The following is a 21,875-nucleotide window of genomic DNA, read 5'->3' as shown; positions in this document are numbered from 1 at the left end:
TCCTTCTGTCTGAAGTTGCTGATAGTCCTATTTCAAGTTACCTTTTTAGCCTAATGGGAAAGAACTGCTAATTTGTATCTAGCAAGGAGATATTTAAGCACAAACTTAGGAAGATTTAAAGTACTTCAATCTACAGCACTGTAAATATGCAAGGTATTATTTACATGATTTCTATTACTAGACTGGTATGAGGACTGACATGTACAGAATGAGAGATACATTTGGCTTTTCTGTTGGTCATATTGAAATCCCTCGGATCTGCTTGAGTCATGTAACTTTGTTTTTCAGTGTCAAGTATTGAGCTGAATTAGTGAAACAATGCATGCCTTTTGTTTTGGTGGGGGTTTTTTGTTTTTTTTCCCCCTGTTCTGTCCTTCCCACGGGTTATTCTCTGGGAGTCAGATGTCTCCATTTCAATGGATAAAAGTCATGCAGACAGAAGACTTGGTACCCTAGGGCGGGAGAAGCTGACCCACCATCAATGGGAAGTTAAAGCTGAAGGGCTATCTTGAACTCTGAGTTGGCGTCTGTGGCTCATGTACTGTCCTGAGGAAGATGAAGAACAGCTCTATGGAGCCAGTCAGGAATTGCCTGAAAGCTTTTGTTTCCTTTAAAATAAAAACTCTTGTGATTCTGAACTCAGTAAATCATAAAACTGAATAGGGCCATAAAGAAACTTTTCAGCCTATTCCCTGCTCCGAGATGAGATAGGGTAGGATGGCTCTGCAGAGGGATATGGACAGGCTGGATCGATGGGCCGAGGCCAATGGCGTGAGGTTCAACACGTCCAAGTGCCGGGTCCTGCACTTGGGTCACACCAACCTACAGGCTTGGGGAGGAGTGACTGGAAAGCTGCCCAGCAGAGAAGGACCTGGGGGTGTTGGTGGACAGCCGCCTGAATATGAGCCAGCAGTGTGCCCAGGTGGCCAAGAAGGCCAACAGCATCCTTGCCTGTATCAGGAATAGTGTGGTGAGCAGGACTAGGGAAGTGGTTAGCTCTGTACTTGGCACTGGTGAGGCCCCACCTTGAGTGCTGTGTTTAGTTTTGGGCCTCTCACTATAAGAAGGACATTGAGGTGTTGGAGCGTGTCCAGAGAAGGGCAGTGGAGCTGGTGAGGGGTCTGGAGCACAAGTCTTACAAGGAGTGGCTGAGGGAACTGGGGGTGTTCTGCCTGGAGAAAAGGAGGCTGAGGGGAGACCTTATCGCTCTCTACAGCTCCCTGAAAGGAGGGGGTAGCAAGATGGGTGCTGCTCTCTTCTCCCAAGGAACAAGTGATAGGACAAGAAGAAACATCCTCAAGTTGCATCAGGGGAGGTTTAGATTGGATATTAGGAAAAATTACTGAAAGGGTTATCAAACAATTGAACAGGCTGCCCAGGGAAGTGGGCATGACCATCGTCATGTTTTCTGACTACTATTATGACTCTATTTTGAACAGTCTCCTCATCCTCTTTGGAGTAGGAAACCCAAATCCAAATACAGAACTTAGTTGTTGGCTTGTCAATGCTAATTAAAGGATTGCTTCATTGTTTGCTGCTCTTAGCCCCTTTACCATCTCTGTGCTCAGTGGTACTGCTGTTGTGATCAAAGTGTGAGAACTCTATAAATATATTGGTATGTTTGACTTAGCAGAATTTTAGTGAGTGATTTATTCAGAAATAAATACAAATACTACTTGCACACTTGTATTTGAGTATTTGTGTTTTCTAGAAATAAATTTGTCTTCAGCACCTGTGTGTTACCCAAACGGGGGACACAATAACTTCTAAGAAAGAGGAAATGAGTGTCCCTCTCTGAGACAATGGATTTCCCTCTTTATATTCAGGTTAAAGAACTGAACCATTATTTGGAAGCTGAGAAGTCATGTAGGACAGACCTAGAGATGTACGTGGCTGTTCTCAACACACAAAAATCAGTCCTGCAAGAAGATGCAGAGAAGTTGCGGAAAGAACTGCATGAAGGTACCTATCTAATAATAATCCTATTGACTCTCTTACACCAAGGATGCAAGAACCAACACAGTTGTTACTCCTTTTCTGATTTCTTATTTGAATCGGATTTAAAGAAATTGGGGGGGGGGGGGGGGGGCAGTACTTTTAAATGTGAAAGCCCATGAAATGCTTACAGAGGAGTCGAATGTGGAGTTCTTTTATGACGGAGAAAAAGAACAGAGCCATTCATTCACTCGATGGATGTTACTGAAATTGTGATAAGTTCTTATAGTATTGCAAGCTTCCTTCTCATTAAAGTGATTTTACTGGTGTCTTTTATTTGTGTAAAATTATGAGCATTATTTTTGTAATGTATTGATATGTCTCCCTGAGGTATGTCAATTTTGAACGCCTGGTAGTAGAATGGATGTGTAAATGTACAAGTGTGCCAGTACAGCACAAAATCACTTTTGGGGAATGAAAAATGGAACCTTCTGTTGAAATAAACAGGGAGGTAGAAGAGTCTCTTGAAACCAGTAATAAAAAAAAAAAAAACAAAAAAAAAAAACAAAACAAACAAAAAAAAAACTATTAGAATTCATGAATGAAGTTAAGGTGTTAGTCTTCTAATTGGGAAATCTTAAACTGTCAGTAATACATCCCTAATCACAAGCCAAGTGTGGGAATTTAGAAAATGTCTTATTTCATCCTAAATAATTGTTGAACAAAGCCTGACTGTTCTTGATTAGAATAGTAATTACTTTTATTCATGAAAATGCTTCTGTTTGGAAAAGAAGTTAAAGAAATTCTGGTTCAGAATTTCTTTTTCTATTTTCGAATAGTCTGCCATCTCTTAGAGCAAGAGCGACAACAGCACAACCAGTTGAAACACACATGGCAAAAAGCCAATGACCAGTTCTTGGAGTCTCAGCGTCTGCTGATGAGGGACATGCAACGTATGGAAATTGTTCTGACCTCTGAGCAGCTCCGACAAGTTGAAGAACTGAAAAAAAAGGATCAGGTTATTTTCTGCTTTCCTCTTTCTCTCTCTCTTTTTTTTTTTTTAATTTTTTTATTTTTTTTTAAATACTGTAAATTTAATGTGGTATAACAGGTATGGAAATCACATGTTGGAGACAAGTTATTTAAATGTTAGTATTTCAAAAAATGATAGCTGACAGTTTTAATAGAAATTCTTCGTTTGAATGACAGCCAACATTTATAACAAACTCCCCGTTTGTGTGAATATTTTAATATTAATGTATATAATAACGTTAAAAGTAATGTTGCCAATATTGTTAAGTGAAGAGGTAATAATATCCGGAAGGTAATCTTGGAGGAAGAAACAGTCATCTATGATGCAAAACATCTGGGTTAAGGATGTTAGGATAGCATGTTTCACTTCTTCCTAAGTTTTTCCAATGCAGTACCTAGCTCAGGCATAAATGTTTCACTTTAAATTTGCTTATACGAGTGATTGTGTACATACTTTATGACTTGGTGTTCTATGATGTCTTTCTTTTGATTCTTTTCCCATAAATTAGATTCCATTGTTTAGAGTGATCAAGGCACTTCTTATTTTCACGTTTTTATTTTAATGTTCCTGCTTGTATAATGGCTGTTAATGGGGCCATTAGTGATGCAAGTACGCTGTCGGGTTCTATACAATAGCCGGTGATTTTTAACCAGAAGAATCCCTACGTGATAAATACTGGGTATTTAAGCAAAGTAATCTTTTCCAGTGCATTCTTTGTTTATCATGAAAGCTAATGTCATGACCACTATAGCAAAATTGAATCCTGCTTATATGCGTTCTCTGCGCTGATTTCTAGGAAGAAGATGATCAGCAAAGGCTTAGCAAGAGAAAGGAGCAGAAGCAAAAAGATTCAGATGATGAAACGAAAGCTTCGTGTTCTCTAGCCCATGAGGAAACCCTTACCCAGCTCTCTAATGAAGAGGTAAAACAATTGGATAGCTCAAAGCAACTTTGAGCACTCATGCATTCCTCAGGGTGTTGATTATAAATACAAATGCAAACTTAGTGCCTTTTATTGTCTGTAGCTTATAATTCTTACTAAGCAATGAAAAATCTGTGGAGTTGCACTCGAATATATAAATTCTAATAAAGATTGGAAGACAATACTTCATAATCCTCTGAGAGGTGCTGTTAAAAACTGTAATTTACCTTTTGCATTCTGGATGTTAACTGCTGCTAAATACTCCTGGGATCTATAACCACATTCTAACACACCTAAGTGCTGAGAATTAGACCAGTTATATCTGAACATTCAGCAAGTGTGTTGTAGCTACTTTGCTAATGGACTTGTTGAATTCTGTACTAAACTTACACTGGTTCGACAAGTCTGAGATCAGTAATTGTGAAGTTAGCCAGTTGCTTAGCATGTGCAAAATGGTGTGGTGTGTGCGTCTCTGTGTATTAAGTGACATCCAACTGTGCAAGTAGAGGTTTTTGGCCACATCAGCAACCAAAAATAAGTTAGCCAAGTCAGTAGCTGGGGCTCAGCACCAAGTTTCTGCGGAAGCTGCTTGAGCTATATTAGTAGACTCATGGTAACTGCCAGAAAAAATGATGTTGCTGGATGTCATTAGTTAGCAAGCTCTTTGGGTGTTGTAGATAGTCATACACTGAGACAAACTGAAATTGTATTTGAAATTTGCCTACGCTTTTCACTTGTAAAGAAGCGAGTCTAATGAGCACACAGATTGGAACTTGGAAACAATGTCAAAATGGGGAATTACTTATCCTTTCCTGCTGCATTTTGCTTGTTTATCTGATCATCTGACAGGTTCCATTTGGGTTTTGTAAGTCAAAACAGGGACAAATTAATAAAAACAGACCAAGTTTTGTGCTATGTAAGCTTCAAGAGACTTGGGAATTTGTAGCGCCAACCTATATTTTGCCTGTTTTATCCTTTTTGAGGGGAAAAAAATTATATACTTCTAGAGTCTGCCCTTTATTCTTATCAATGATGGGTAACACTTCAGAATGCAGAAAGATGTTCAGAATCGTAACATCTAAATGTAGCTTAGAAAAAGTGTTATCCTTACTGTAGGATAAAGGGTAGAACTGGATGTATTTCAAGTACGGTGTTGTATATTAACACTTGTATGCAAATGAGACCTATTTATGCTGTACAAAAGTTTTTTGTCTTTGATATTTTCTTTAATCTCAGTTCCCGGGATACTCTTTAGTCCCTTAGTCACAACATTTATTTAATTCTAGGAATAATACATAATGGAAAATTTTACATTTTCACTAAGGGTATAGCTTCCAGAGTGGTTTTGGTTTTGCTTATAGATTTGTTTTTTGTTGCTTTTTATGACCTTTTTAAGCTCTACAGAATGTGTTTTAGAAGTGGTAATGTATCATATTATCAGTCACGTCTCATACCTTGTCATAATTTGATTTCTGAGCTCTTTTCTGTTGAGCAGTTTGCAATACAAACAAATTATTTATTAGCTGTATCACCAAACAATTGTTGTCTGAAGATGCAGTTTTATGTAAGGCCGTATTCTCTTGACTTTTTGTTATGAACTTAAACTCATATATGTACATATTAAAATAAATATGCCTAAAAATGCTTAAAACAAGGCATTTACAACAGTCATAAAATTAGTAATACGTAATATATTGTTATAAGTTATAAACACCTATATGGAAGTACCAGCTGCCTGCTAGTCTCTGCTAGACCTATTTCAGAAATGATTATTTTTCTCCAGAGGCTTATTTTCAATGATACTTTCCTTACATGTCTAATGGCAAAGCAGAAGTGCGTAATATATTGGAAGGTATTTTCAAAGCAGTCATATGCTTTTTAAATAAAGCATTACTGCTCTCTTTTCAGTGCTACAAATAAATAAAAATAGATCAAGAGACTTAATGTGCCTTATATACGTCACAGGACAGTTAGTGTGGCTTTCGGTATTGGCATTCCCTGGGATATCTTTCTGTTTAAGCCCAGCCTTTTCCCGTTTCATTTTACTTTATGTACAAATAATATTTTAAAGAAAATATTTGTTTCTCTTACAACATTTTGTCAGACACTCAAAGCAGAAGAAAGAAACAAGAAGAATATTCACTTCTCAGTATAGAGTTAGATTTCAAGTATATTATTCTCCATTTATTTCTATGTTAATATAAAGTTTTTTGTTTTATGAAAGACTTCTGAATTTACTTGTGGAAGTGGAGTATTCACTTTCTGGTGTGTAGATTATAGTTCTAGAAACGATATTGCAACTCTGTCTCTAATGGAAGAAGCACCTTATTTCAAATATTGGAAGGTGTAAGGTGACTGTGGTCTTGCTTGTCTGGCAGGAAGACAGATTCTTACAAAAGCGCTCTGTTAACAGAAGGCTCCCTTTTTGCTTGTTTGTTTGTTTTGTTTTTTAATTCTAGCTGCTACATTTCAGTTCTCTATCCTTTTCTCTGCCATCTTAAGCTTAGTGATCAGATGTTCTTGCTAAAGCCAATTTAAACTTGCCTTTACCATATTTGATAATTAGTGTCCAGCATTCCTTTTGTACTGTGCTTATAGAATGGAGTATATAATTTTTTCTTCCTTGTTTTTCAATTCCAGGTGCATGTAAATAGCACCCATGGCTCAGTCCATTCGTTGGATGCAGACTTGCTTCTTTCTTCTGGTGAATCTTTCAATAAATCGGATAACGATATGTTTAAAGATGGACTACGGAGAGCACAGTCAACAGACAGTCTGGGAACGTCTGGATCTTTGCAGTCCAAAGCTTTAGGGTACAACAACAAAGCAAAATCTGCTGGGAACCTGGATGAGTCAGATTTTGGACCACTTGTTGGAGCAGATTCAGTGTCTGAGAACTTTGATACAGCTTCCCTTGGGTCTCTGCAAATGCCTAGTGGGTTCATGTTAACCAAAGATCAGGAAAAAGCGATCAAAGCAATGACACCAGAGCAAGAAGAGACTGCTTCGCTTCTTTCCAGTGTTACACAAGGGGTAGAAAGTGCTTATGTGTCTCCTAGTGGTTACCGCTTGGTTAGCGAGACGGAGTGGAACCTACTGCAGAAGGAGGTGAGTACCCACTGCATGTGTCTGCTGTGACCGCTGCCTGCGTGACAGGCTGGCACCACATTGTGGGCTGCCTGCTAGGTGAAAGCCCTTCGTTAGGTGAAAGCCCTTCGTTAGGTGAAAGCCCTTCCTAATTTGCTTTACACGGAGTGAGATGCAGAAGGAAATAGGTAGCATCATCTGCAGCTATTCACTTTTCTCTCTTGGAATACTTCTGTAGGTAAAGCACATCTAATGTAAACTGTATTGGCTGGCTGTTTGTGGGAGAGTCAGCTTTACTAAATACGGGATATTTTTGCTTTTAAGGGAGCGTCTGGCAGAGGTAGCTGTTGATCTTGTAAATATGTGAGGGGGTGAAAAAAGATGGGAGAACTCAAAGAAAAGGAGAAAATGGGAAGCTCAGGAAAGGACGTTATAGTGCAACTGGGGATGACTAGGAAAGTGCAAAGATTAGGAGCAGAGCTAACAGTGCTGTTTTGTATGCCAAGGAGTTTTACTGAGGATTGTGCATGGAGTGCAATTTAGAAATGAGCAGCCAAGATATGCATAACATACAAAGCTACCACAAAGGAAGCTTCAGAAAATTGTTGGGGACTTGCATCATCAGAAACCAATTTCTGAGAGCGACAAGCAGCAGATTAGACTTAACACTTGCCAGTTTCAGTATGGGTGACCAAGGAAATTGTTGCTTCTGGGTGTTCTGCCTGTCAGTCTTTCAGCAGCTTTATATGATGCCAGTTCAAAGCTTGCATTTGGTTTATTGCTGAAAAGAGGAGTATTGTGGGGCTCCTGTGGTTACTCTTTCAGAAGAAAAGAGGCCAAGGAGCAACACTTTAAGGGGAAGAAAGGTGGGAGGATAACAATCCATAATGGGTGAAAAGGAAGACAAGATGGGGGTGAAAAAAAAAAAGGAATGTAAGAATGAAATGAAAGAGGAGAGGCCAGGCAAAGGACAGATGAAATGAGCTAGTGATACTTTCTTTCCTGAACTTGTTGGAATGCAATTTATCTGCAAATCATTAATTAGGAGATCTCTCCAAGCCTATTGTGAAGTTGCTATTTTTCATGTTGCTACTAATTTGTAATATCTGGAGAAATTACCGTGTCGTGATCTCAGAGCTGAGTTAAATCCTCTACTCTTGAGTATTTCCTTGCTCTGTTGACATTTGGATGACATTTTACTCCAACCCTTTCTTAGAATTCAGAAAAGAACTGCACTGCTTCCCACGTGTTTCTGGAGGCAGGAGTAAAGGCGGGGTATGTGAATGCCACTCTGTGTGGGTGGGACATGGAGCAGTGAATACAAATTTTCAGTTCAAACCTGACTGGTAACTTTGATAACATTTCCATTTGTCACCTCCGCCAAAACCATCACAATTTCAAAATGGCAGCTGGTTTACTCTTTGTTTCCCTGCTGCATATCTCAACGCTTTCCCCCCACACCTGGTTTCTTTGGGTTTTTTTCTTCTTTTTTTTTTTTTTTAAATCTGTCTATCTTCTGCTTTGTTCTTTCCCAGTACTTCTTTTAGCTGATTATTCAGTCTCTGATTTTGAACAATACTGGACGAGGGTATTAAAAAGTAAATAAAGCTTGGTAGCTGTTGTAGAACAAAGTTAGTATGTGCCATTGAAAAATATTCAAAGCTCAGTTACAGGAGAAAAAAGATTTAAGGAAGTCCTGACGTGATGAATGGACTTGCTTTTTAATTGGCTTATGTTGATTAACAAAAACAAACAAAACCCCAAAACACACCAACACCCACCCCCCCAACACCATAGTATTGTGTCTATAATTTGATTTGCAATACAAAATAATTGCATAAAAAAATGCTATGATCTATTGAAAGTTTTTCTCTGAGATGGCTGTTTCTATACAGGTAATTAAGTGATATATTTCAAATGGACACACTGAATGACTTGATGAACTCTTGCATGTCATGGCTTATTGGTTTTGTGCTAATAGTAGGACTCGTGCCAGGAAAAGCTGATATTCTGCAGTTCATGTACATTATCCTTTACTTTTACAGCAACTTAATCTTGCCATTACATGATTCTGCTACTGTCTTCTATCTGTAATACTGTGTGATCACACAACACACCTGAGAGTGTGTAGCACTCCTGCATTCCTTGAAGAATTTTATGGCCTTTATGGCAGGTGATAACTCTGTGTTCTCCAGGTGCAGAATGCAGGGAACAAGCTGGGAAGACGCTGTGATATGTGCTCGAATTATGAGAAGCAGTTGCAAGGTATCCAGATTCAGGAGGCTGAGACAAGAGACCAGGTGGGATTTCTCTTCAAGCTTTAGCAAGACTTCTGCAGTTGTTCATACTACTAAGGTTGAAACAGTGAACCATCTGCTGTTTTATTCGTTGGTTTTAATTGAACAATGTCAGCATACTTAAAATCTGGATAACTTCTGACATTTTATTGACATAACCTGATTTGTTACTGTTACGTGGTCATGAGTACCACATGTACCTATTTCTTATGGATTCACCTTGGAGAACCCCTTTATCTGGTGCTATAAAACCATGCAGTCTTATACACTGTTCTATAAAAAGTGTTGTGCTCATGCTGAAGTCAGTATCTTTCATAATTTATATTCTAAAATGCTTTTCATGCATTGAATTCTATTATCTTTGATACTGCAAGAATTGGTAACAGCAAAGGGAAAATTAGAGGACCTCCTCCTAGCAGCATAAAATGACTGTAAAGTATTGGAGGATGTTTGTTTCCTGCCATATACTGAATAACGGTTTTCGGATGGGTGCAGAAGGCATGAGTCACGTTCTGCTTTGAAATAAGTGATTGAAGTCATAGTGTGGTGGTGGTCCAGTGCAGTTTGGTGTCCCATGTTTCCTTATACGTATTATCTGTGATGCAGAGTGTTTCAGAAGAACAGCAAAGGAACTTCTGGGTTGCATAGGGTTTTGAGGGATTTGTTTCGTGGTTTGGGGTGCAATGGGGTGGGTTATATTTGTGTTCAGGAAGTAAAGACTCCTCAAAAGAATGGATAATTGTATTGTTTTGTTGTAACAACACAGGTGAAAAAGCTGCAGGTGATGCTGAGGCAGGCTAATGACCAGCTGGAAAAGACAATGAAAGATAAACAGGAATTGGAAGATTACATGAAACAAAGTGCTGAGGACTCCTCTAATCAGGTACAAGCATTTTGTAATCCAGATGGTAGGAATCATGAGATCACAGAATCACAGAATCATCATGTTATCAGATGTTATTTGGAAGTACGTAGTAAGAACTCTTGTCTTCTGATAGATATGGATGGACTACCTGCTGTAGCTGCAACAAAAATGAAAATTTCTAGGGTTAGTTATGCTGCACCTGAGTGCCACAGTTTCTAGATAAGTCTGATGTGTTAAGACTATGTTATCAAATTTTGGCCCTAAAGTTTCGTCTCTAATCTTAAAATCTGTTACAGGGTGATAACTGGAATTTGATAGTGTTTGAGTTTTGAAGTGAGACTTCTTTAAAACAATAGCCTGCTGAAAAGACTTTTTCAGTCTGAGATGTGTACGTAACTCTCCTGAAACAACAGAGCTGAATAGGATGTGTGGTAGTCATAGCTTTAAAAAAAAAAAAAAAAAAAAAAAACAAACTTGACCTAGAAGACTTTCTCTATTCCATCCCATCCCACCCGGTATTTCTCTCTTACTAAGGAAACAGTAGTCATTAGACAGTCTGTCTTAGATGACAGGAATGTGTTTATATGTTCGTTCTTTTGGCTGTACCAGAGTGCTTTTAATTAAGCAATGCTTAATCTAACTGCTAAGCATGTGGTGTTGTAGAATAGCTTAATTGTAAGTATTTTGAAGATCTGTGCTTTCAGATAAAGGTACAAAAAAATTACCTTAAAGAAAATGCTGAAAACTTAGGTAGTAGCTCTGCAGATTCCTTTCAGTGTCTCTGAACTGGCTTACATTCAAGTTTGATTAGAATTAAGTGTTAATTTGTTGTTTAGAGTTTGGTAAATAGAATATAAGTATATTATTGGCATAGAAGCACAGCATCTCTTCTTGCTGACTTGAGCTGCATTACTGCTTTACTGAGTTATGTTAGTAATAATAACAGGCAAGAGATCTTCGGTGGTTATTTCTTCTTCAAAATCTGTTTCATGCTTTATGTCTTTGGGGTTTTTTTCTTTTTTTAAGATCTCTTTGCTTATGGCTAAATGTCAAAAGTCGGAGAATTTCCTCAGTGAACTGCAGCAGGCCTTTTCGCAAGCAAAAAGAAGTGTCCAGGAGCAAATGGTAAGACAGCTTAAGCCCAGAGATCACTTGAACAGCAACTGTTTGTCTAACCTTTGGAGCTCAATGTGTGTGCCAAAGGCTTTGTCTTGCTGCCCAGCCAAGCTTGGCTAGAGAGCTGTGCATCTTAACATGTAAAGGTACTGACCAAACGAGCTCTGATAGCGAGTGCTGGACCTGTAATGGTTTGTAGCGTGAGTCTGTCAGACTTTCTGTGTTTATGCATATTGATTAATATGGAGAGTACTAGTCAATTTTTTTTCCCCCTCTTATTCATTATGTACGTTCCGTGCCCATTTAGTATCTTATTTCATCTCAGATCTAAAGACAGAATAGATTTTTCTCGAGACAATTTTTTAGTATTCATCACAAATACCATCACTAGTGAGTATTTTCTTGAGTTTTAGAAATGAATGCTCAGTGTTTTTACAGGTCAGACTTAAAATATCAGCCTTAAAACCCAGGAAGAGATACGTGTGGGAACTCACTTTTTTTTTTGTTGTTTTCTTTTTTAAAGAAACTATTTTGAGCATCTTTCAGGAATTAAGCCAGAGAACAGGAATAGAACCTCATTTTCTAGGGCAGAACAAAGTCTAACTTCCTTAGAGCAATTCATTCCCTTCTGTATTGGAATCAAGTTTCTTCTTTTTTTCCTCCCTTGCACAGCGTTGCAGGGACTAAGAGCACTCATTCTCTTGAATCCCAGTATTGCATTTCTAGGGTCTGGGATTGTCTGTAGGACATCTGGACGTTGCTTGCAGAAATATTCAGTTTGATGTTCTTCAGGAGAGCAGACGTAATGCAGATGTGAAAGATTCAGAAAATGTATCGATCTGAATATGCTTTTCCTGCTGTCCGCCTACAATACGAAGGGCAGTCTCTGGCAGAGTTCAAGTCCCTGTTTCTCTATACAGAAGCAATCATTCCACTCGCACAAATTCGCTGGATTTTTTTTTTTTCTTTTGCAATGCAAGCAAAACTGTGTTTTCTTAATCCTTTTTCTTCACAAGGGTTCAGCTGTTTTGATGTTTTCCTCAAAAGACAGTGGGAGGCAGATGCCTACCACTCAAAGTTTCGGGATGAATGTTTAAGGTTTTTGAATAACCTGATGTTACAGCTGAGTTGTTAGGCGATTTTAGTAAACACTACTGCCAGTTCCTGAAACCACATGTGATTTCCACCCGTGCCCCCCCCCCCCCCCCCCCCCCATGAGCACAGCTAGCTAATGGGTAAATACAGAAGAAAACTGGGAGACTTAACTATGCTGTATTTATCACGTGCTTCCTCCCACCTGCCTGTACAGTTAAGATTGCTCTCGCCTTTATTTCTGGCGCATAGGCCACGCAAGAGAGAACTGTTCGTGTTGATCCACACAAACAGTTTGTTTCTCTTCTTTACAAAGAATATCAGTTCACCAGAGCTTTGAAAGCAACAGTAGTTAACGGGGCGTGAAAAGATCTGAGCGTGACCCTGAGTGAGAATTTATGCTTTTCTTTACATTGGAGGCTGTCCTGACACAGTCAAGGGAGCAGGTTTCAGAAGAGTTGGTGAGACTGCAAAAAGATAATGAAAGTCTTCAAGGAAAACATAGCTTGCACATGTCTTTACAGCAAGCCGAAGATTTCATTCTACCAGAAGCAGCAGAGGTAAAACATTTTTAAATCATTAACACAAATAACGCATGTGACTAGATCTTACTGGAAGAATCTTCTTCATCAAAAAGCTGACTCAAATAGCACAATGCACAATAATCTGTATTTTAACCCTTTAAGTCTGTGATGTACAAAATCAGCAGTCTGATCCATGCTTCAGGGTATGGATAGGTAGTAATAAAACGAGTTAACTGTGGCCTGAAAACTGCTCTGTTGTCAGTAGAGTGTGGGTTTATCCCAGTTCAGCTAGTTTAAGCTGTATTTTGCAACTGGGCACACAAGTGTTCAATCACCTTGGCTCCAATGTAGGTATTGATTCAATAAATTAAGCTTAGTCAGTCACTTTAATTTCTGTGCAGGCGTTAAGACCAGTAATAATCCTGAGCCTTGAATAGTGATAAGCCTTGTCACCCTCTTCATGGCCGCTCCCTTACGCTCAAGCACATCAAGCTTAAAAGATTGTGTGGGGTGAAGGGCAGGGGGAGAGGGTCATAAGCCTGTAGAGACATGAACTCTTAAATGCTCTTCATTTACTATGGCCAAGCAAACCGTTCGTGATGTTGTTCTAATACCTTGCTGGATGCAAGATCTGGTATGGTGGGACAAACCTCGGGGTAGCGTAATTCTGTCTCTGGCTTGTATGCTGATAAATATGGTGCTGTGCGTATCTGAAGATCATGATACATATCTTTGCTAATCATTGATTCAGGAGCTCCGTGAGCTGATTTTAAAATATCGTGAAGACATAATTAGTGTGCGGACAGCAGCAGATCACCTTGAGGAGAAACTTAAGGCGGAGATTTTATTCTTAAAAGAACAGATTCAAGCAGAACAATATTTGAAAGAAAATATAGAAGAAACTCTACAGCTGGAAATAGAGAACTGTAAAGAGGAAATAGGTGAGCAGGGGTAAAACAGTCTCAAAACAGGAATATTAGAAATTAGATAAGTGAAGACTTGATTTTATGATAAGTAGATTATCTGAACTTTAAATACTGTCCATTTTTGATAGCAGATACACCAAAGCTGTGCAGCTGAAAACAAAAGTACAATTACTCGTTTACCTTTGAGGTACCTTTGATGTAGCACGTGCTTAATTCTCCTTTAAATATTAACAGAAGTAAATGGGGTATGTCCGTTTTCCTGTGTTCTTCTTGCATTTAAGCTTTAATAATCTTGTTTTTCAGCTTCCATTTCCAGTTTAAAAGCTGAACTGGAAAGAATAAAGGTGGAAAAGGAACAGGTGAGGAGCCCTTTCGCTATGGGATTTTTGTTTCAGTTGTTGGGTTTTTTTTTAAACAAAGAGAATAGTTTTGTTTTTTTCCTGCTAGTTCTGTCAGTGACATTGTGTTGCTGTCTTTGACATCAACCTCTTCATATCAGAGAAGATGAACTTCTTTTCCCATCTGCCTTTCAGGTGTCAGTAACTCTTCAGGTACATTTTGTATGATGATTAGTATGCCCGGTATAGGGAGGGAAAGAGAGCCGAACTAAGGAGAGAGTTCTGAAATGCGTAAGGTTATTGTTGTTCCTTCATCTCAACACGCTTGTGGGATGCTGGACGTCTGGCTTGTTTGCATAGATAACCGCTCATTTGTGTAAGAAGGAACACCAGGCTATGCATTTGCACAAATTTTCTTAGTGAAGGCACTGACACTGTACTGGACACTCTGTCGCAACTCTTGGGACCAACCAAGAATGTAGATGCACCTGTCTTGTAGCTGCATCTGTGTAGCTTCTGTGACCATTTCAAAGGGAACACATAAGGTTGTGCCTGGATCTTTGAAGGACAGAATAGCTGTATTGGTGCCAGCGTAGGACTGGGACACGTTCATAGTTCTGTTCCTTAAAAGGTGTTTTGTCTGTTTATTAATCTGTAACCTAAATTCTAACTAATTCCTAACTAATATTAGGCTACCTAATAATAACCTAAATGTCAGGTTTGGCCATTTCTCTCCAGCTCCAAAAAGAAATAGAGAAAAAGAGATGTTATTTAGAAGTTTTCTATGTCCCTAGGAGAGATTATTTAGGTGTATTTTTGAGTCCTGGGAAAGATACTTAGGCTACACTTCCTGTACGAAGGGACTGTGAGAAATTGAAATGTTAGGAATTTTAGTTAATACTTTTTTTTATTATTATAATATAGTTGGAAAGTTCTTCGCAGGAAAACCTGCAGCAGCTGGAGAGTCTGCAGGAAACAAAAAACACTCTAGAAGAACAGTTGAAGAAGGAGACAGCAGCAAAGGTAGTTATGGTGTCTGGGTATGAAGTATATATGCATCTTATGTGATGATCAAACTGTGGGCAGAAGATGAGAATGAAAAAGGGAAGCTTTTGCGCACTGATAAGATTCTAGCAGTGAAATAGTGTCCATTGGATGCGTTTTAAATCCTCATCCCAATCACTCTGCACTTAGATTTGTAAAGCAGTGGATTTGAATTGCTGCTGACTTGGGTATCTCTCTTGGGTTGTCTTCCAAAATTAGGCTTCAGTAACATTTCTGCATATAGAAAGATTCCTGACTAACCAAACCTTGTTTTAAGTGCTTTGATATTGTTGAATAAGTGTCATTTTGTTGTTGCTGTAGGAAGGAGCCCTACTTTGGCAGTCAGATGAATTAATTGTGATCTGATTTCTCTTCCACCCCCCCACTCCCCCCCTTCCCCAAAGACGTTTTTGACTAAAACTCAGGACAGCAAGATAGTTATATTTTCACCAGCAGATTACTGCCCTTCATCTATGCTCGTGTTCCATTAAAACTCAGAAACCTGCTTTTTTATTTTGAGACCCTTGGACGTAGTGTTGTTAAAAGACATGGGGGGGGGGGGGGTTCATGCTTTAACCAATCTAATGAGGATACTAATGAGGATATCTGTCTGGTTGGTATTAGCCCCCGATTTTGCAATTAGGAAAAATGAGATGTAGAAAGAGTCATTGGTTTAATTTCTTGCCAGGACTCTGAGAATAACCATGCTGCTTTGCTCTAGTATGGTGCTTTAATCAGTTTATACAAGCTTCTCCTTTTTTATTCAGTTTAAGCATAGCATAAAGAATCTCTTTCTCTTCAGGCAAACCTTGAACAGCTGGTATTTGAAGAGAAGAATAAAGCTCAGCGGTTGCAGACTGAATTAGATGTCAGTGAGCAAGTACAGAGAGATTTTGTAAAGCTTTCTCAGACGCTTCAGGTAAGGAAAGTGCAATCAATTTCTAAGGTGCTACTTTTGTTACTTCACTTCTCCAGAGCTGTGTAAAGTAAGAAGTAGCAGTTGTAAATTTTCTTATGTTGGTATTTATAAACTATTTTAAAAGTTACTAGTATAATAAACTGATCGGGTATTCCTACTGTAATATTAGTATTAAAGCCTATTGGGGATTTTATTCTGATTACTTGATTCCAACCAATTGTCAGCAGCAAAGGTACACAACTGTTGCACTAATATACAATAATACTACTCTCTCTGTAGAGAGTCATAAATGATGGCATCTTTAGACACTAGCATTTCATTGTCCATCTCCTGATGTTTTTCTAGTATGTTAGTTTTCATAGCAAATCATTAGGGTGCAAACATTTGAGGACAAAGTAAGGAACTTGTACTGTTCAAAGAACCATTTCATATATTCATATCATGTTATATTTGCTGCTTTCTGTTTATACTACCTAAAAGTCTTATCCTTCCTGTTGTTACTGTTGCTGTCCTTGTATTTCCTCCAAAAAGTGGAACCTGTGGTTGGCGATGGGATACCAAGAGACGGCTGAAGGAAGGGGTTTTGACTGGGGTGTTCACTGAATCTAATTCCAGTTTGTCAGGCTGATCTCTTTCTGTTAATTGTAGAGAGCGCAAAGGGACCTGCAGTTTTGTGTTTGCAGGGTGACCAGCTGTCTCCTCAGGGGATCAGGTCTCACCTTCAGTGTCTGTGGGTTTAGAATTTGCACCCCTGCTCACATTCCAGCTTACTAGAAATCTTGCTCGCGAAGGTGGTACTGAGTTTCAGCACTGTCTCCTTTGAGTTCTTGGCCAGTCTGCTCGGTGAAATTCAGCAGAACTAAAAATACAAATTTTTTGAGTCAAGTGTTCAGGTTTATTTGGAAAACTATAACAGTAACATAGGAGATTGTCCGTCCTGCTAAACTCTGTCTAGTAAATAACAGGCAACTGTCCTCTTTTGTTCTGGCTGTTTCTGAAGGAGTAGGTAGGACAAAGGAGACTATTGAATTGTCTTGGCTAGTGAAGTTACTTCTTGCTTGTCATCATCCTCTCTTTTTCCCCCCCTTTTTTTTTTTTTTAAAAATAAAAAAGTACCGTGTGCATTAGTTTATGCAGTTCTTGCAGCAAAAACATATCACCACTTGGTGTGTGGCACACTCTTCCAAAACTTACAGGTAGCCTTCAGTCCTGAGCTCAGTAACAGTGTTGTAGCTCTGTATTTTGTGTTGTCTTTCTACCCCTGAGCAGTTCTTAGACATTGGTTTCTCAGCAGTTAGTGCTTTCAGTTTAAACAGTGGTCTGTGTCATCTTCACTGTGCATAGCACAAGATCTGCTGCATAACACAAGAGATTACCATTGAATGAGGATTTTTGTGTCTTGATAGTCAGACAGGGTTATTTCCTTCCCTGACCTTGTCAATGGAGTCTCTGGGCAATTATCAGTTGTGTGAGGTGTCCACTGGCCAAATTAGGTATCAGCAACAGAGAGGAAGGGCTAAAAATCAATTAACCACTAGTTGGGAATTTACAACTGAAAGCCCAAATCCTAATACAAAGAATATGAAAGTTTGAACGTGAAAGTTTGAACACAGTTCTGCTGGGTACTTTTTCAGCATATAAGAAATAGCTAAAGAAGAGCATGTAACAGGAGTGAGATTGGAAATGGGATGTTTCCTCCAAGAGCATTTTAGCTTTGATCTTGAGAGGCTTGAAGACTTAGTTTAGGCAGGTCTGTACTTCCTTTATGTTCTTTCTGTGAAAGTTTACATTGCTCTGCACATCTCTTCCAGTTTGCCTGGAGGTATCAGTGACAGGTTATGAGGCAAAACATATAGTGATGATGATGAAGGCTGACTTGAGCCCTGCAGAAAGTAGCTTTTTATTGTAAAACCAGAACTTCCTTATGTCTTCCTTCCCCCCATTCTTGGTTCTAAATTCAGCTCGTGCTCCTTCACGCCTTGTATTTTTCAGCCAATGATAATGTGATGTCTAGTCCATGCTAACATGGCCTGTTGGCTCAGTTCTGGTGATGGGTCTATGGTCTTGCATCAGCACGTTTTACTAGCTCAAATGCGTCTGTTGGTTTTCTGTAGGTGCAGCTGGAGCGGATCCGGCAGGCAGATTCCCTGGAGAGAATCCGTGCAATCCTGAATGACACAAAACTGACGGACATTAATCAGCTTCCTGAAACATGACACCCTGATGAGAGGGCTCCAAGGCTGCATTTGGGGTTTTTAACTCATCTTTATAGCAACATTAATTATTATTTAACTCTAACCGAAAGAGAAGAAGACAACAGAGGGGAGCAATGACTAAGTTTTGTTTCTAGAGGGGGAAAAAGGTTTCGTACTGGGCAGGAAGAGAGCACAAGGGTGACTTGCAGTGTAGGAAGGAGAACTTTCTAATGGAAACACTAATGAGTGCGGTGTTTCGTGTTCCACTGAGTGGGATCAGTCCTTACATTCTGAAAAACTTCCCCTCTTTCAGCCGACTTCATAACCTAATATAGAGTTTTGGAACATTTACCCCCTGTCTTTCCCTCTTTCCTTTCCCCCCCACTACTGTGATCAAAGTAGCTGCTGGAAACCATATTGTCCCTCCAAAACATTGAAGAGCAAAGTGGTTGAAGTTTTTCTGTTTGAATAGTCAGTAACAGTATTCAGCTAGCAGAGAGAATGAGGTGTAGAGTATGCTGTATGAATATTTTATATTAAAATATGACTTTATTAGCAGGACACTGGATATTGATCTTATTTCATAACTCAGTATTTTTTTTTTTACCATTGACTTTGTGTTGAAGAATCTGAATGCTGCTGAAATGTGGTGGACATGAGTGAGCTGTGTGTCTCCTGAACAGATAAATGCTAATCCAAGAAAATGAAAAATGTACTGAGAATTTAGCTCCTTGAATTTTTTCCGTTGAATTCTGATACTTAAAGAAAAGCACAAGAAATGCACTGTTTTGTAATTTCTTTCCACAAATGAAATTTAGAATATGGAACTACAACTGGTTCTGTCTCATCTCTAAAGCTCAGCAGAACCTGTAATCCCTTCTCTGTCTTGGAAAAAAAAAATGGAAGCTGGTATAAATCCTATGCATTGTCTGAGCATTGGCATGGGGTTTGTGCAGGTCTGCTTTGCTCCGGTGGATGACACCAGGCGTAAAGTTGCTCACTCTCACTGGAGAGTGTCAAGGTAAGGTGCTGAATGAAGCAGTCGGCTTGACCCACCTCTTCTGGGTCAGCATAATAGTATGTAAAACAGTGATTGCACTCTCAATCACAGAGCACAAACGCGCTGGAGCTGCATTATTCCACTGGTTTAAGTTTGAAAGGTACAGTGCATCTCTTACTGTAAAGTATGGTATCATGGTATTGCTCAGAGTTGATTCCTACCTATACATATTTCTATGACCATACATTTAAATTATGCTATGTAACATCACAGCAGAGGCAAGAAATTCTTGTGATCAATCAGGTGCTAGGTTTGGGTTTCTTGTTCTATAACTGTATGGCAGTAACATGACCATTCCTCCTCCTTTTTCTCCTTTTGTTAGTTTCATGCACACAGTTGCATAGCAGTGGTTTCACGTAAGGTTGCAGGTGTTGATAATACTGGTGGTGCATGTTGAGTTCTTGAACTGGCCTCTACTTACAACTCAATTAGAAGAAAGGAGGCTGAAGGAGCAGATCATTACTGTCCAAAATTTATAACTTAGACTGTCCTCCATTCCATACTGGTTTTAATTTGTATACTTAGCCATAGATCTGAAGGTGATCAAGAAAACCAGAAGTGGCAGAAAATGCTCCAAACTGTAATGCACATGACTATATTTGAAGTGCTTAAATCCTTTTTTTTAGAGGTGTGTATCCTGCTACTAACATAAAGTTAGAACCGGTGGTTTTGAAGAGGAATGCCTTAAACAGCCAAAAAGAAGCATACAAGCTCAATTCCTTGTCACTCATTGCAAGAATTAAAGCATTTTAGTCACCCTAGCAATTGACTCCTTCCATAATCCTGACACCCAAAAGCCATTTCTCCTATCTTAGTAGTAACTAGACTGATAGATGGCAGAGTTGTCATCTTTTTAAGATGACACTTAATTTCACTTAAAAGTGAAATTGAAATGTGACTTAGGTTCTTTATGAATTGGCTATTACCAGATTTTGGGGTTTTTAACCTTTCTCACTATTTGCTGAACTGTGAGGTGACAGCAGCTGCCTCCTGATGCGTAAATCCAATACTAGATGGTTTGCATTCAGTTTTCCAATGGTTAGGGCCCTGCTCTGTTGAATAAACTTTGGATGAAAAAAAAAAAAAAAGGCCTTTATTAGGAGCTGCAGAATGAAAAGCTTTTTCCAATGTTCCCTTCCTTCCCAAAACCTAACTCTTAACTGGTTACTGATACTTAACCTGTGCAGCAGTGTTTAAGGAAGCCTGTTGTTGTGTGGCAAAACTACAAGTCCTGTACATCTCTTTAGCAAGCTGAACACTTGAGGAAATGCACCTGAAGACTAATGCAAAAAAAAGAATTTTTGGTTGAGTTTCTGGACTGTCCTCCTCGTGCAGGAGAGCAAGGCGAGTGGCTGCTGGTGGCCTTTCAGCATCCCTTTCTGGTCCATGTGGCAGTGCCTGTTCTCGGCAGCCCCGCCTGCCTGTCTGCTCTGAACAGCCGCAGCCGTAGCTGCCCATTTTAGATTGTTTCAAGTAGCGCAGGGTTGGTGTGGCTTTTTCCCTTAGTGTATTTCTTACAAATTGTTGACATGGCTTTCTCCCGGTGTGGTGTTGTCAGGTTGCAGGTGGCTGCAGGGTGTCTTTCCGCAGCCCATAGGGGAGTACAGGTGAGTGGGCGCTCAGCCTGTGACCTTCCACGGGCACAGTAACAAATACAAGAGTTGCCAAATGGAGTTTTGCATGTGCGTGTGTGTGTTCGTATGCATGCTTGTGTATTTTCTTGGTGGATGGCGATGACATGTTGATCTAGTTAGAGGTGGCTGGAGACTTATGCAGCAGGGCACGGAGGGGGCTGAGATGAGAACTTGGCTGCAAGGGCTGGTGCTGAAGACCGGTCTCCTTGCTTTTAAACCAGGCACCGCAGGAGTCGGTGAAGGAACTTCCTTTTGGTTTGGAGAGGAAGGGTGGACAATTGCTGTATGGTTGGTTTCCTTTTTACCACCTTATTCCATCATGCCTCCGAACACCTTTACTCCTGTTTAAGTACTAGCTGTGACCATTATAGAGTTGAAATGTGCATGACCTTTTCACCAACCAGTGCAAATCTCTTAGTTTTAAATTAGAAACCCGACTTTTCACAGAAGCAGTGGGAGATGTTCTCACTACAAACAGCTGTCCTGCTAACCCAGAGGGGCTGTCCCGCCTGGGGAAGGGAAGCACAGCTTCAGAAGCAGTACCTCAAGCTTCTGCTGAACTTCAGAAACTTAGAGGCCTTTTAAAAAAATTTAAAAAGTGTGTGCGCCAAATTTGCAGAGCAAATTTAAAAGCCTGTCAGTTAAGTGTAGTAAAAGCTCTTAGTGGAGACACAGGATAGATTATGGTGGTATCATCACTCATAAAAAGACTGCTCTTCCCTCCAGTTCTTGGTGTTCTGAAGCTTGATTTGAGTAGGGTGGTAGATTCTCCTGGCTTAGCGAGAGATTCTTAACGGGCACTACTTCTAACCTGACAGGTCAGCCACGCTATGCAGGGTGAGGGGATTAGAAAACTGGATTCTGTTCACGTAGGACTGTAAAAGGGAC

The 21,875-nt window shown here is 39.5% G+C and overlaps 1 protein-coding gene across 1 annotated transcript in view; it reads left to right on the top strand.

Annotated features, from left to right (window-relative positions):
* RABEP1 (rabaptin, RAB GTPase binding effector protein 1) overlaps positions 1 to 18,854 on the top strand; it is a 49,992-nt gene extending 31,138 nt beyond the window's left edge. The window contains exons 6-18 of the mRNA XM_082493161.1: positions 1,827 to 1,962; positions 2,775 to 2,953; positions 3,765 to 3,890; positions 6,531 to 6,998; positions 9,173 to 9,277; positions 10,041 to 10,157; positions 11,166 to 11,264; positions 12,767 to 12,907; positions 13,623 to 13,812; positions 14,101 to 14,156; positions 15,060 to 15,158; positions 15,982 to 16,098; positions 18,213 to 18,854. Coding sequence (XP_082349287.1) covers positions 1,827 to 1,962; positions 2,775 to 2,953; positions 3,765 to 3,890; positions 6,531 to 6,998; positions 9,173 to 9,277; positions 10,041 to 10,157; positions 11,166 to 11,264; positions 12,767 to 12,907; positions 13,623 to 13,812; positions 14,101 to 14,156; positions 15,060 to 15,158; positions 15,982 to 16,098; positions 18,213 to 18,314 — 1,935 coding nt within the window. The 3' untranslated portion in view covers positions 18,315 to 18,854. The remainder of the gene's footprint in view (positions 1 to 1,826; positions 1,963 to 2,774; positions 2,954 to 3,764; positions 3,891 to 6,530; positions 6,999 to 9,172; positions 9,278 to 10,040; positions 10,158 to 11,165; positions 11,265 to 12,766; positions 12,908 to 13,622; positions 13,813 to 14,100; positions 14,157 to 15,059; positions 15,159 to 15,981; positions 16,099 to 18,212) is intronic.
* The last annotated feature ends 3,021 nt before the right edge of the window (positions 18,855 to 21,875 follow it).

Source organism: Vanellus vanellus (assembly GCF_965231255.1).
Source record: "Vanellus vanellus genome assembly, chromosome: 19".
NCBI classification, from domain to species: Eukaryota; Metazoa; Chordata; class Aves; order Charadriiformes; family Charadriidae; genus Vanellus; species Vanellus vanellus.
The sequence above is the reverse complement of the archived record's forward strand: the minus strand, read 5'-3'. Positions and strand labels throughout refer to the sequence as shown.